Raw genomic sequence first — 14,059 nt, 5'->3', positions numbered from 1 at the left:
GAAGGAAGGAAGGAAGGAAGGAGGAAAGAAGGGAGGGAGGAAGGAAGGAAGGAAGGAAAGAAGGGAGGGAGGAAGGAAGAAAAGAAAGAAAAGAAAAGAAAAGAAAGAAAAAAAAAAAAAAGAAAAAGAAACAGTGCTTCAGGAGGCCCAGTCCATATTTTCCGATGGGTATTTACAGTTGTCATATAGTCTTCCTGGTCTAGATACCATTTACCAATAAGGGGTCATTTTTAAACATAAGCAATATTGCCTGACATCACAGTTGACATTCTATTATTTCATCTTGTAGATTTCCAGGGAAAACAGTGCCAAAAGTTAAACTTGAAGTCATTCTACCATGGAGAAAAAGAAAGGGTTCTATTATTAACCTTCTTTATTCTTGGCAGTCCAGGGCAGCATATCAAGATCCAATCTTCTATCTTGTTGCTTTGCCACTCGTGGCTTCTATTTCCAAGGTTACTTTCTAGTCCCAAAAGCTTGCTGAAGCTCTAGCCACCACATCCATGTTCCAGCAGGAAGAAAGAGAAGATGAACTGGCCCACTTCCCTTTATGTCTTAAAATTTAAGGAAACTTTCCAGAAGCATCTATCACTCAACACTTATAATTCCATGTCACTGGCCAGAACTTAGTCATATGGCCACATATATGCATACACATGGGCAAATTGATAACCTGAATAATTCTGGGATTGTTACAAAATGAAAAAAGAAAAAACAGATACTGGGTCAGGTAATTAGCAAGATGAGTCAGAAATAGTATGATGGAAGAAGCAGGAGAGACTCAAAGAGTGAGAGGGACTTGACCATTACTGGCTTTAAAGAGAAGAGGACCATAGCCAAGCAATGTATGCACCCTCTAGAAGGTGGAAATGGCTCTCAGATGATAGTAAGAAAATGGGACATTGATCCTTCAATTGTAAAGAATTGAAATCTGCCAATAACTGAATGAACAAGGAAATAAGAGTCCCCAACCCCAACCTCCAGTAGAGAATGAGGTCCTGCCAACACTCTGATTTTAGCCTAGCCCATGTCAGCGAGCTGACCTACACTTATGTCATTTTAAGCCACTACATTTGGAGTCATTTGTGACAGCTGCAATAAAAAATGATACACTTACCTTAATAAAACTTCCAATTTAAAAGACTTACCAGAGAAGGGTCCCTATAGTCATTTACATCATATTTTTAAAAATTCAATTCATATCTGGTCCTTAATGACTCTGGTATATTAAACTGTACAACAATTGGAAATGTGTGTAGAGTCAACAAAACTAGTAAAATAGTGAACTGAAAAGCTACACAGTCAATTATTTTATATAAAAGCTCCAAAAAGTTTGTTACTAGTTACTATGAGAAACATTTCATCTAGGAGTGATTTCTAAGGCAGTATCTTGAGTTTCCATAAATACAGAACCTTCTGACTCAGAAGGGATATCAGTAAGAGAACCAGAATTCTCTATCTCCAAGTTCAGTGGTTTCTCCTGTTCATAACTCAGGTTTGAACTATCTTTCATTTGAACCTCTTGCTCTTCCAGCTCCAAAGGTTTCTCTGAGGCTGGAGCTACCACATCGTCATCTTCACTTTCATGCAGAAAGCTACAAATCATGTTGGGTCTATAGCAGAAATCATTGTCCTTGATCTGCAGCCATTCCACACCACCTGGTAAGGGAGGGTGAGGGATGGGAGGACAAACCAAGAAAAAAACATGAAAAAGGAATTTTAGGCACTGAAGCATATTTCTCTTTAATTTAAATTTTCATCCTATGGATACACGTCAAAATAAAATCCCAAGGTAAACCAATGAACATGGTGCCCATAACTACTGATAAATAATCATGGAATTTCCATCTTATCTGGAGATCTTAGAATGCCTATAGTGTATGCAACATCAAAATCACTAAAAACGGAATACAGTCAATAATATTTTAGTAACTTTATATGGTGACCAGTGGGAACTACACTATATGGTGAGCACTTTGTAATGTATATAATTATCAAGTCACTATGTTATATACCTAAAACTAATATAATATCGTATATCAACTATACTGCAATTAAAATTTTTTTTAATTCAGACTAAAAATAAATCTCTAAAAAAAAATCACTAAAAGTAGTTAACTTTAGTTACCATTCCAACCTCCTTTTCCAGAGTCCAATTCCCAAATCATCCTGAGAGATCACTGAGCTCTCACTGCCACCTCACACCTTATAGAAAATTCTGTCACTTCCATACGATTTTCTCCTCAGTTTTCGTAATGGATGATACCACCCTATCGTCTTTCAAGTCAACAGTAACATGTCATTTTGAGTTGGAACATCCAATGATGAAATAAGACACCTCTCCAAAAAAAACAAACAATAAAAAACAAAAACTTGAAAAAAATTCTTTTCCTTCTCGAACTCACAAAGCCCTAACCCACCAATGAACCCCCCATAATCAAGAACTGCTTCTGGCACAAAAACAGACACATAGACCAATGGAATAGAATAGAAACCCCAGAACTAGACCCACAAACGTATGGCCAACTCATCTTTGACAAAGCAGGAAAGAACATCCAATGGAAAAAAGACAGTCTCTTTAACAAATGGTGCTGGGAGAACTGGACAGCAACATGCAGACGGTTGAAACTAGACCACTTTCTCACACCATTCACAAAAATAAACTCAAAATGGATAAAGGACCTGAATGTGAGACAGGAAACCATCAAAACCCTAGAGGAGAAAGCAGGAAAAGACCTCTTTGACCTCAGCCGTAGCAATCTCTTACTCGACACATCCCCAAAGGCAAGGGAATTAAAAGCAAAAATGAACTGCTGGGACCTTATGAAGATAAAAAGCTTCTGCACAGCAAAGGAAACAACCAACAAAACTAAAAGGCAACCAACGGAATGGGAAAAGATATTTGCAAATGACATATCGGACAAAGGGCTAGTATCCAAAATCTATAAAGAGCTCACCAAACTCCACACCCGGAAAACAAATAACCCAGCGAAGAAATGGGCAGAAGACATGAATAGACACTTCTCTAAAGAAGACATCCGGATGGCCAACAGGCACATGAAAAGATGCTCAACGTCGCTCCTTATCAGGGAAATACAAATCAAAACCACACTCAGATATCACCTCACGCCAGTCAGAGTCGCCAAAATGAACAAATCAGGAGACTATAGATGCTGGAGAGGATGTGGAGAAACGGGAACCCTCTTGCACTGTTGGTGGGAATGCAAATTGGTGCAGCCACTCTGGAAAACAGTGTGGAGGTTCCTCAGAAAATTAAAAATAGACCTACCCTATGACCCAGCAATAGCACTGCTAGGAATTTACCCAAGGGATACAGGAGTACTGATGCATAGGAGCACTTGTACCCCAATGTTTATAGCAGCACTCTCAACAATAGCCAAATTGTGGAAAGAGCCTAAATGTCCATCAACTGATGAATGGATAAAGAAATTGTGGTTTATATAAACAATGGAGTACTACAGGGCAATGAGAAAGAACGAAATATGGCCCTTTGTAGCAACGTGGATGGAACTGGAGAGTGTGATGCTAAGTGAAATAAGCCATACAGAGAAAGACAGATACCATATGTTTTCACTCTTATGTGGATCCTGAGAAACTTAACAGAAACCCATGGGGGAGGGGAAGGAAAAAAAAAGAGGTTAGAATGGGAGAAAGCCAAAGCATGAGAGACTCTTAAAATCTGAGAACAAACTGAGGGTTGATGGGGGGTGGGAGCAAGGGGGGGTGGGTGATGGGTATTGAGGAGGGCACCTTTTGGGATGAGCACTGGGTGTTGTATGGAAACCATTTTGACAATAAATTTCATATATTGAAAAAAAAAGAACTGCTTCAATGATGCTAATCATTTCTTCTTTTATCCTTCTGACCCTTTCAGTCAAATATTTTCAGTGGTTCCTCATTAATTTCTATAGCAAGCCTTAGTTATACCTTCAAAATGCCATTAGATATCTCTAAGATCCCACAACCTATCTTGCCACCCTGTTCACACTTCCATCTGCTCCTATTCACCACCAGAAGCTAACTCTTCTGTGACTGTTTGTGGAACCATCCTTATGGCTGATGCCATGTCTTCTCACATGTTACTACTATAAAATCTCCTTCTATCAAAAGTTGATTAGTCCTTTTCCCTCCAGCCAGCTTCAACCATTCTTTCATTATTTTTTTTCCTGCAATACCATCATTCGCATAGTCACCAGGTTCAAAATCTTGAAGCCATCCATCCTATTGCCTATTCTGTTATTTAGCTTAAATACTTGGCACATAACAGAAACTTAAAATAAGTTGAATGAAACGGGTATTGAGTCCCATTCACACATGTCTGTTTCAGTGTGATTGACTTTAGAGTGCAAACTCCCAGAAGGCAGGGCCCACATCTCCTTTTCTTTTGTTCTGCCTGCAGCATATTGGCATGTTTGGTAGCCTCCAAGATGGTCCCCAAGGATCTTCACCTTCCTGGTATTCATGCCCCTGTGTCGTCCCTTCCCATAATAAATAAGATATGGCAGAAATGACAGAATGTGACTTCTAAGGCTAGTTCATAAAAGATATTGTGGCTTCTATGTTCTTCTCACAGATCACTTGATCTGGAAGAAGCCATCTGCCATGTCAGGAGCGCACTTGAACAGTACTATGGGTAGGCAAGGTCCTGAGGCATCCTGCTAACAGCCAGCATAAACCAGCCAGGCATGTGAGTGAGCCAACTTATATTCAGATGTTCCACATTATTCAAGCCTTCAGATCCCTTCTTCAGTCCAGCCAACATAGTGACGGTAACCTCAAGAGAGACATTGAGCCAGAACCACCTGGCTAAGCTGAACCACCTGGCCAAATGCCTGATTCACAGAAACTGTGTAAAATATTTTTGTTGTTGTTTTAAAACCATTAAGTTTAGAGGGAATTTTTTATGCAGCAATGCATAACCAATATAGCCTTGAGCTAACTAACGTATTTGATTAAACAAAACACGCAAATCTTCCCACGGTCGACCTGGTGGTTTATTAAAGACTCTAGGAGAGGAAATTCTACAACTTCCTGCTTCAAAAAAATATATCAAAATAATAGCTAAGCTATCTGATATGTATCTGCCTTTCAAGTCCATTCTAGAACTTCAAGTACCTCTTTCTTCCTGTTATTTTATTTTATTTTAATTTATATTTTGTTTTATTTTAGAGAGAGAGAGAGACAGAGTGTGAGTGGGGAAGGGGCAGAGAGAGAGGGACACACAGAATGCAAAGCAGGCTCTAGGCTCCAAGCCGTCAGCACAGAACCTGACGCGGGGATCGAACCCATGAACCATGAGATAATGACCCGAGCCGAAGATGGACACTTAACCGACTGAGCCACCCAGGCACCCCTCTTCCTGTTACTTTCACGAAATGCTAAAAATGGGGATAGTTTTGGGATATACATGTTAAGAACAAAGATTTTTTTTATGTACTTATATGTAACTGGTATAATTAATTTCTACATGATTAATGTGCCTTCATATGTTTATTCCTCAAATATAATAAATCAAGCCACAAATATTCATCACTAGGGTCATGTTTATCAGAGTTTGAAATATGTCTTTGAGCAATGAGCTTTTTTTTCATTAGTAAATTTTTTAAAATGGAAGAATAGATGACACACAATGTGACATTAGTTTCAGGTGTACAATACAGTGATTTGAAAAGTCTATATATTATGCCATGCTCACAACTGCAGCTACCATCTGTCACCATACACCATACGACACTATTACCGTACCATTGACTATATTCCCCATGCTGTGTCTTTTATTCGTGTGACTTACTCATTCCATAACTGGAAGCCTGTGTCTCCCACTCCCCTTCACCCATTCTGCCCATCCCACCACCCTCACCCCTCTGGCAACCACCAGTTTGTTCTCTGTATTTATGGGCCTGTTTCTGCTTTTTGTTTATTAGTTTATTTATATTTAGACAAATGTGTGATTTCTCTTACTTCACTTATGAGCAATGAGCTTTTAAACTTCCAAGTAATTATTTGCTCATCTCCACAAATATGTGCCTGCTATGGATGGGTTCAAGAAGCACTAGTTCAAAGTCTCTACTCTGGGATGACCAGCAATTGGAGAAGCCTCAGCAGATGCAAATTAAGAATGAGATTTAGGGGCACCTGGGTGGTTCTGTCATTAAGCACCTGACTTCAGCTCAGGGCATGATCTCACCATTCCTGAGTTCAGGTCCCATATCGGGTGAGCTTGAGCCCTGATTCAGGAGAACACAAGCGTTGCACCGGGTAAAATATGAGCCCTGGATGAGCCCTGCTTCTCTCTCTCTCTGCCCCTCGCTCATTTGTGCTCCCTTCCAACTCAAAAAAAAAAAAAAAAAAAAAAAAAAAAGAGTCTTCGGTCTAAAACCTGTGAGTCCTTCCCTCACGTATAGAGCCAGCTCCTTCCAGTTGTGAGCTTCTTGGGAAAGGATGCCACCGCTGCCACAAGTTTCCAGGAGTTCCTCTGGGGTTACACCTTGACGACACAGATCCTGTCGTCTCCATTTACAAAGAAGTTTTAATTAAGGGGATGGGGTGGGTAGCAGCTGCTGAATTCCCTAGGGGCTGAAAATCTATCAAGTTTCTTGACAGACTCCTCACAATTGTTTCCACGCAAAGCAGATAAAAGATTTCTTATACGTCTCTAGTGCCCTCTGCCACACCAGAGTTCAAATAAATTTTAAATCTATGTTTGATATTTTTCATGGAACACCCTCAATTTTCATATTACATAGCTATTACTACACAGTACAGGAATGTCCTGGCAGCAATGTGTCATTATCAAAGCCGATACTAAATCACCTACTTTCAGAGAACTAAGTGAACTAACCTATGTTTTCTTCTCCTTCCTTCTTTTCTGTCAGAAGAGTTCTTGTCATGCTGAGCTTCTTCATTGTATGGCACTTATATTTTAACACTGTTCTATTACTGCCTTCTGCATCACCTAGAACATAAAATGAACTCAATTATTTTATTGTTGATGCCATCAAATAGTCATGTTAAGCCCCAACAATTCTGGGTCAGAGTCGCCTGGGTGGCTCAGGTGGTTGAGCGTCCAACTTCAGCTCAGGTCATGATCCTGTGGTTCGCGGGTTCGAGCCCTACATCCGGCTCTGCACTGGTGGTGCTGAGCCTGCTTGGGATTCTCTCTCTCCCTCTCTGTCCCTTCCCCACTTGTGCTCTCTTTCCCTCTCAAAATAATTAGTAAACTTAAAAAAAATTTAAAAAAAAATTTTTTTTTTTTTAACGTTTATTTATTTTTTTTGGGACAGAGAGAGACAGAGCATGAATGGGGGAGGGGCAGAGAGAGAGAGGGAGACACAGAATCGGAAACAGGCTCCAGGCTCCGAGCCGTCAGCCCAGAGCCTGACGCGGGGCTCGAACTCACGGACCGCGAGATCGTGACCTGAGCTGAAGTCGGCCGCTTAACCGACTGCGCCACCCAGGCGCCCCAAAAAAATTTTTTTTAAATAATAATTCCAGTTAAAGAATTAGACTAAACTACTTCCTGTAGAAATAGTGTAGTAAGTTCAAAATTTAACTCATCCCTCCTGCTCCCAGCACAGAGAAGTAACAGATAAAATACATAACAACTGAAGGCAAAACTGGACTCAAAAACAGCAAACATCTCCAGAGGACTAAAACACAAAACTGCGAGTGAAATTAAAGCTATAGGCCTGTTAGGCTCCAGCCCTGAAGTACAGAAGTGGGGCCAGGAAGCTGGCCTTACAGGGTAATGAGGTCTCAAATTCTACCACTCAAAATGAAGCACCGAAGTCAGACCTACTACCTGCAGCCAGAGACTGGAGTGAGGACATTCCCAATCACGAAAGAAGGCTCAGAAAAACACTTGCTGCCTGGGGGTACAGCTTTATAGGAAACCGTGGGCACGGGCAAGAGGGAGGATGAGGCTCTGAGCTACAGGTGTGAAGCACAATGAAAATTTGCACATGCTGTTACATGAGTGTAACCGATACTACCCTTTAGAAAGGATCCAGTCATATCTGTTTGGTTGAACCACATGAAACGGTCCATATTCAGTCCAAGCTGGTCACTTCATATGGTTAAACCTAACACACACTCAGCAACCTAGTAATTCCATTTCTAAGCGTATATGTTAGAGACATTTTTACATACATGCACAAGGAGACACACAAATACTCATGGCCGCATTTCTGCAATGAGTTAATACATATAATTAAGATCAGAGGCTCTGGACCAGACAACCTGGGTTCAAATCCTGGCTGTCGCACTTCGTGTATGACCTTTGGAATGTTACCTACCTCTCTGTGCTTCAGTGTTTTCAAATACAAAATGAAGACAGCAATGGTATCTACCTCACAGATGTGATGAGGATTAAATGAGTTAATACATGTGGCATTTAGAACAGTGTCTAACAAATAGAAGGCATTCAATAAATGTTCAGAGTTATCAATATTTAACGGTAAAAATAAAAGTGATCAACCTGTCCAGTAACTGGAGAATAAATTGCGGTATGGTCACAAATAGAATACTAAGCAACAGGGAAAATAGAATTATACATACCGATATGTATAAATCTCAAAACCTATCTATAACTGAAAAGGGTTATAGAATGATACATGTAATTTATATCAAGTTTGAAAATATACTAAAAGAAAAGCTATTTATTGTTTGTGGATGGATGGATGTGTGTATACATATATATATATACATATACATATATATACATGTATATATATATAACAAAATCAAATACAGAAAAGAAATACATCAAATTCAGAATAGTGATTATCAAGACAGAGGAAGGGACATATGTTTAGAGAGAGGTATACAAGAGGCTTCAGATGTATCTGGAATGTTTTTTAGCTATCTGGCAAAATGGTAGGATTTGATACAGCTAGACAATGGATACATGAGATGTTTAAGTTTAACATTCACTGTACATAAGTTTGTAATATTTCACAGTAAAAAGATCTGAGTCAGCACTGCAAGCACTTACCATGTTCAACATTTTCTTCGAAAATAACACAGGTCCCAAGAGTGTCTGCAGAAAAGTTGAAAGCAACTTGTTGAGACATAACAATGATTTTCTGTGGGAAGCATATAAAAAAAGAAGTTTCATCTATCTGACATCCTCCTACCTTCATACTCTCCAGCAAAGACATAACTGTCCACTTGCAGAATGGGCCTCTCAGTGTCAATTCCCTACAACAGAACACAGGATCATAAAAAAATCATCATTAGAAAAAGCCTTGCAGGGTTGGGTGAAATGAGTGAAGGCAGTCAAAAGATATAGACTTTCAGTTATAAAATAAATAAGTCCTGGGAATGTAACGTACAGCATGGTGATTCTACTTAATAATACCATATTGTATATTTGAATGTTGCTGAGAGCAAATCTTAAAAGTTCTCGTTATGATGGGATGCCTGGCCAGCTCAGTCTGTAGAGCATGCAACTCTTCATCTCAGGATCCTGAGTTCAAGCCCCACAATGGGCACAGAACTTACTTCGACAAACAAACAAAAACTCTGTAAGAAAAAATATTGTAGGGGCACCTGGGTGGCGCAGTCGGTTAAGCGTCCGACATCAACCAGGTCACGATCTCACGGTCCGTGAGTTCGAGCCCCGCGTCGGGCTCTGGGCTGATGGCTCAGAGCCTGGAGCCTGTTTCCGATTCTGTGTCTCCCTCTCTCTCTGCCCCTCCCCCGTTCATGCTCTGTCTCTCTCTGTCCCAAAAATAAATAAACGTTGAAAAAAAAAAATTTTTTTTTAAATAATAAAAAAAAAAAGAAAAAATATTGTAACTGTGTGTAGTGATGGATGTTAACTAGACTTCTTGTGGTGATCATTTCCCAGCACATACAACTATTAAATCATTATGTTGTACTCTGAAATATAATGTTATATGTCAATTTTATCTCAAAGCCATAAAAGAGCACTCAATACATAACCTTGCTACCAAGGAGAGTGATCTCCACAACTGGGGAACCTCTGGAGCTTGAACTAGCAAGTACAAGATAAGCTAAAAATGCTCTGAATACAGTAGCTAAGGGCCTGAAGAACACTTAATTCATATCCAAGGAGTAACGTGTATTTCAATCAACATCCTCCTCAAGTTAAGGTAAGAGCAGTGTTGTCCACCAATTGCTGAAAGATTTTAAAGTAAAGTGATAAAACAGATGGTAACTTATGACACCATAGCTCAAGTCAACAGCAGAGCTTGAGGTCTTACAAGTTTAGTACGAATCTTTTCTCCCTTCTCCAGGTGGCGTCTGCGTGCACATCTGAGCTCTCTTCGCTGCGTTTTTTCTCCCGCACTCACTATCTAAAACAATGTGGGTTTTTTTCAAAATGTATTGTTCTATATCAAAATGCTACCCCCTCTAAATCTTAAACTCTCGCCAGCCACACATTCAGACCCTCAGGCCGAGTGTGGCATTTTCTCCCACAATCCCTTTGTACTTCTACCTAATTGTCCTTAGAATTCAATGCTTTGTAACGAGGAATAGATCTTCGGGGATACATATTTCTTTCATTCTTGTTTAAACGTAAGAAAACCTACAAATATCCTCTAACTCTAGAAGACTCACCAAAATCTTGCATTTATTTTCACATTTTGATAGAAAGTCTGAGTCAATAATTCCGGACAATTCCACCAGAACCAACTGCTCCTGGTGGAAGAAAGAGGAGTTAACATGCTAGCACCGCAGTGTGCAGAAAGAGGCAGTTAACAAGAGAAGCTAAAACTCCCCAATGCAACGACCCCAACCTTTGTGAACGCTAAGTCCTGCTTTCAATGAGAGGAAGCAAGCGACGTTACCGAAAGCGACTGCCTCTACTTCCCCATTCTAACGACCGTGTGGCAGCCAGGGCAGGGGCCCGCCCTCCTGGCCTTACGCGCTGGGGACTCTGCCTCCCGCCGGCCGCATCCCGACTCCCTGCCCCACACGCCGCCTCCGCCGCACAGGCCGCCGCAATACCACTCACCGCCTCCTCTTCTTCCTCTTCTTCTTCCTCTCGGCTCCGCTCCTCCGTCGCCGCCATGATACGGCACCTTTTCGGAACCTCCGAGTCACAGGCCACGCCCCCCATGGCCGCCATCTTGAGTACGGGCGGCAGCTCCCGGTCCGGCTGCCGCTCTGACCCCGCGGACTGCTCCTGCCAGGACGCGAGATGGCCGCCTCCGTGCCCACGTGGAAGTCCGGTCCGAGCCTTCTCCTTGTTCCTTTCTGAGAGCAGGCGCTGGGCTCTAGTGGCTGCTGGCCGGGGACGGCCTACGACCGAAGACGCCTTCGGACTCTGGGCCCCGGGTTAGGGGAGAAAACTGGGGAGGGAGAGTTGATAAAGCAGGTGCTTGCAAAGAAACCACTTTGTGGGAGGGAAACGGCTTTGCCCCGGGCCTACATTTCTTGGAAAGAAATTCTTTATAGCGTGTGAGCACTACCCCTCAATTCAAGTTCTCCGTGAGCCGAGTTAAGGGCACATTTCTTTTTTTTTTTTTCAATATATGAAATTTATTGTCAAATTGGTTTCCATACAACAGCCAGTGCTCATCCCAAAAGAAGGGCACATTTCAATGTAACGCGTAAGGAGCGCGCGCTGCAAAAAACCCGCTAGAAGGTGGGCTTGGGTTTCAGGCAGGCCGGCTGCATGGGATCTAAGGTAGAGAAAGGGACTCAGCCAATTGTGCGCTAATCAGATCGCCATAGGTGCTGTAAGACACACATTGCCCTGGGAATACGGAGACCTGGGGAGGTGGAGTTTTGAACAGGATTTTCTCAAACTCATGGTTTCTCTGATTGTAAAATAAATGATCTTTGTACATGAGACGGGATGATCTAGCGCTGAAGAGCATGAGCTTTAGGGTCTAATACTTGTCCAGTTCAGCAGCATTTTTAGCAGCAAAATCTTAGGCAAGTTGGTTATTGTGAGGATTAAATGAGACAATACATGTAAAATTTAGCCCGGTATTGGGCATATATTAAGCACTGAACTGTATTTTATCTGTTAGTAGCGACATACAAAATTTTAGAGTATTGACTGTTTTTTTTCCAAAAAAATTTTAATGTTTATTTATGTTTGATGGTGGATGAGGGAGACAGAATCTGAAGCAGGCTCCAGGCTCTGAGCTGTCAGCGCAGAGCCCCACATGGGGCTGGAATCCAGGAACCGGCAGATCATGACCTGAGCAGAAGTTGGATGTTTAACCGAGCCACCCAGTTGCCCCTAGAGTATTTTCTTTTAAAAAACACTTTGGGGTGGGGAGTGGGGGGAGGGCTGGTAGCTCAGTGGGTTGAGCGGCCGACTCTGGACTTTGGCTCAGGTCATGATCTCAAGGTTCGTGGGGGTTGGAGCCCTGCATTGGGCTCTTTGCTGTAAGCATGGAGCGTGCTTAAGCTCCTCTGTTTCTCTATCTGCCCCTTCCTCATTCGCGCTCTCTCTCAAAAATTTATATTAAAATTATATATATGTACATATATACATACACACACACATATCCTTCCTTTTTTTTTAAATTATAAACACCTTTTTTGAGGTAGTCAGTTTGTATGTTTTAAACTTGTTTTCTCACCATATGTAGTATCATGGATGTTTATTCCAAGTTTTCCATGGTAAATACTGATCTACATCATAATTTTTAGTAATGCGTAATGTTTATTGTGTAATATTGATATTACACAACGCTTGGGGAGCCTGGCTGGCTCAGTGGGTGGAGCATGCTACTCTTGATCTCCTAGTGGTAAATTTGAGCCCCGTGTTGGGTTAGAGATTAACGTCTTTAAAAATATATTACACAACACTTTAGCAAACATCTTTGTACTTTTCTACCCAGTTGCCCCATTAAAGAAATAGGATATCATAGCTTTAAAAAAAAAAAAAGAGCACTTGGCCTGTTAGAAGTTGTAGATTTGGGGGCGCCTGGGTGGCACAGTTGGTTAAGCGTCCAACTTCAGCTAAGGTCATGATCTCACGGTTTGTGGGTTACAGCCCCATGTTGGGCTCTGTGCTGACAACTCAGCCTGGTGCCTCCTTGGGATTCTGTGTGTCCCTCTTTCTCTGCCCCTCCCCCACTCATGCTCTATCTCTCAAAAACAAATAAACTTAAAGCAAATTCCTTTTAAATTGTAGATTTGAATTCTAGCTCTGAAAGGTAATAATTGTGATCTAGGACAAACTGCTACACTTTCTAAACCTCAGTGTTCTTATTTATTAAATGAAGATTAAAATATTTTATACTTATTGTCTATTTTGTATTTGAAGATTAGATCATGTTGTAACTAAAAGTGCTTTGTTGGGGGGCTTGGGTGTCTCATTCGGTTAAGCGTCTGACTTTTGGTTGTGGCCCAGGTCATGATCTCACGGTTCACGGGTTCAAGCCCCGCACTTGGCTCTGTGCTGATATTCTCTGTCTCCCTCTCTTTGCCCCTCGCCAGCTAGGGCTCTCCCTCTCTCTCTTTCAAAATGCATAAATAAACTAAAAAAATAAAAGTGCCTTGTAAATTGAAAAATTACAGAAAGTGTCAGATTTTATTGGAGTAAAAGGGAAGATAATGAGGAGGACAATCCAAGCTGAGGGAACAGCAGCCACAAAGACTTGAGGAATGAGAAATGTGTGTTTTGCAAGGTCAGTGTAACAATTCAAGAGGTCCCTTTCAAATAAATAGCTTCATATTTCTAATCAAGGTTATTCCTGTTTACTATTTATGAAGTAATTATTATTTTTATTTATTTTGAACAACTTACAAGAGGATATGGAGTGAGAAGTTACCTTTCCATCCCTGTTCCCCAACATCCTCTTTCTGTAGGCAACCATTTTTACCCATTTCTTATATGTCATTTCAGAGATATTCTATGTATTTACAAAATCATGGATACAAAATCTATATAAAGTAATTTTAATATTATAACTTAGCACACAGACTAGAAATCCATTCCCTTGGGAGGACTGGAGTCATTATAGTATTGGCTTCATAGCCTAGAGCTCAAGCTCTTCGAAAATTAGCTTAAAGTTTGAAACATCTTGGACAGTAAAACAGATATTTA

General features: G+C 41.0%; 1 protein-coding gene across 2 annotated transcripts; it reads right to left on the bottom strand.

Moving 5' to 3' along the window:
- Positions 1 to 1,196: 1,196 nt before the first annotated feature.
- On the bottom strand, positions 1,197 to 11,239 carry GTF3C6 (general transcription factor IIIC subunit 6). Of its 2 annotated transcripts, none has more exons than XM_040474387.1 (6): positions 11,003 to 11,239; positions 10,606 to 10,686; positions 9,156 to 9,219; positions 9,014 to 9,079; positions 6,863 to 6,976; positions 1,197 to 1,659 (listed from the first exon to the last, which is right to left on the bottom strand). In XM_040474387.1, the coding sequence occupies exons 1-6, from the start codon at positions 11,114 to 11,116 to the stop codon at positions 1,361 to 1,363; spliced, it is 738 nt and encodes a 245-aa protein (XP_040330321.1). In that variant the 5' UTR covers positions 11,117 to 11,239; the 3' UTR covers positions 1,197 to 1,360. The 2 variants fall into 2 exon arrangements, with proteins under 2 accessions (XP_040330321.1, XP_040330322.1); XM_040474388.1 differs by having other exon boundaries at positions 9,014 to 9,058; positions 11,003 to 11,202.
- Positions 11,240 to 14,059: the final 2,820 nt, after the last annotated feature.

The sequence above is a fragment of the Herpailurus yagouaroundi genome, unplaced genomic scaffold, assembly GCF_014898765.1.
Source record: "Herpailurus yagouaroundi ecotype Mexico unplaced genomic scaffold, PumYag 139, whole genome shotgun sequence".
Classification (NCBI taxonomy): domain Eukaryota; kingdom Metazoa; phylum Chordata; class Mammalia; order Carnivora; family Felidae; genus Herpailurus; species Herpailurus yagouaroundi.
Note: the sequence above shows the minus strand (reverse complement) of the source record. Positions and strands in the feature narration are given on the sequence as shown.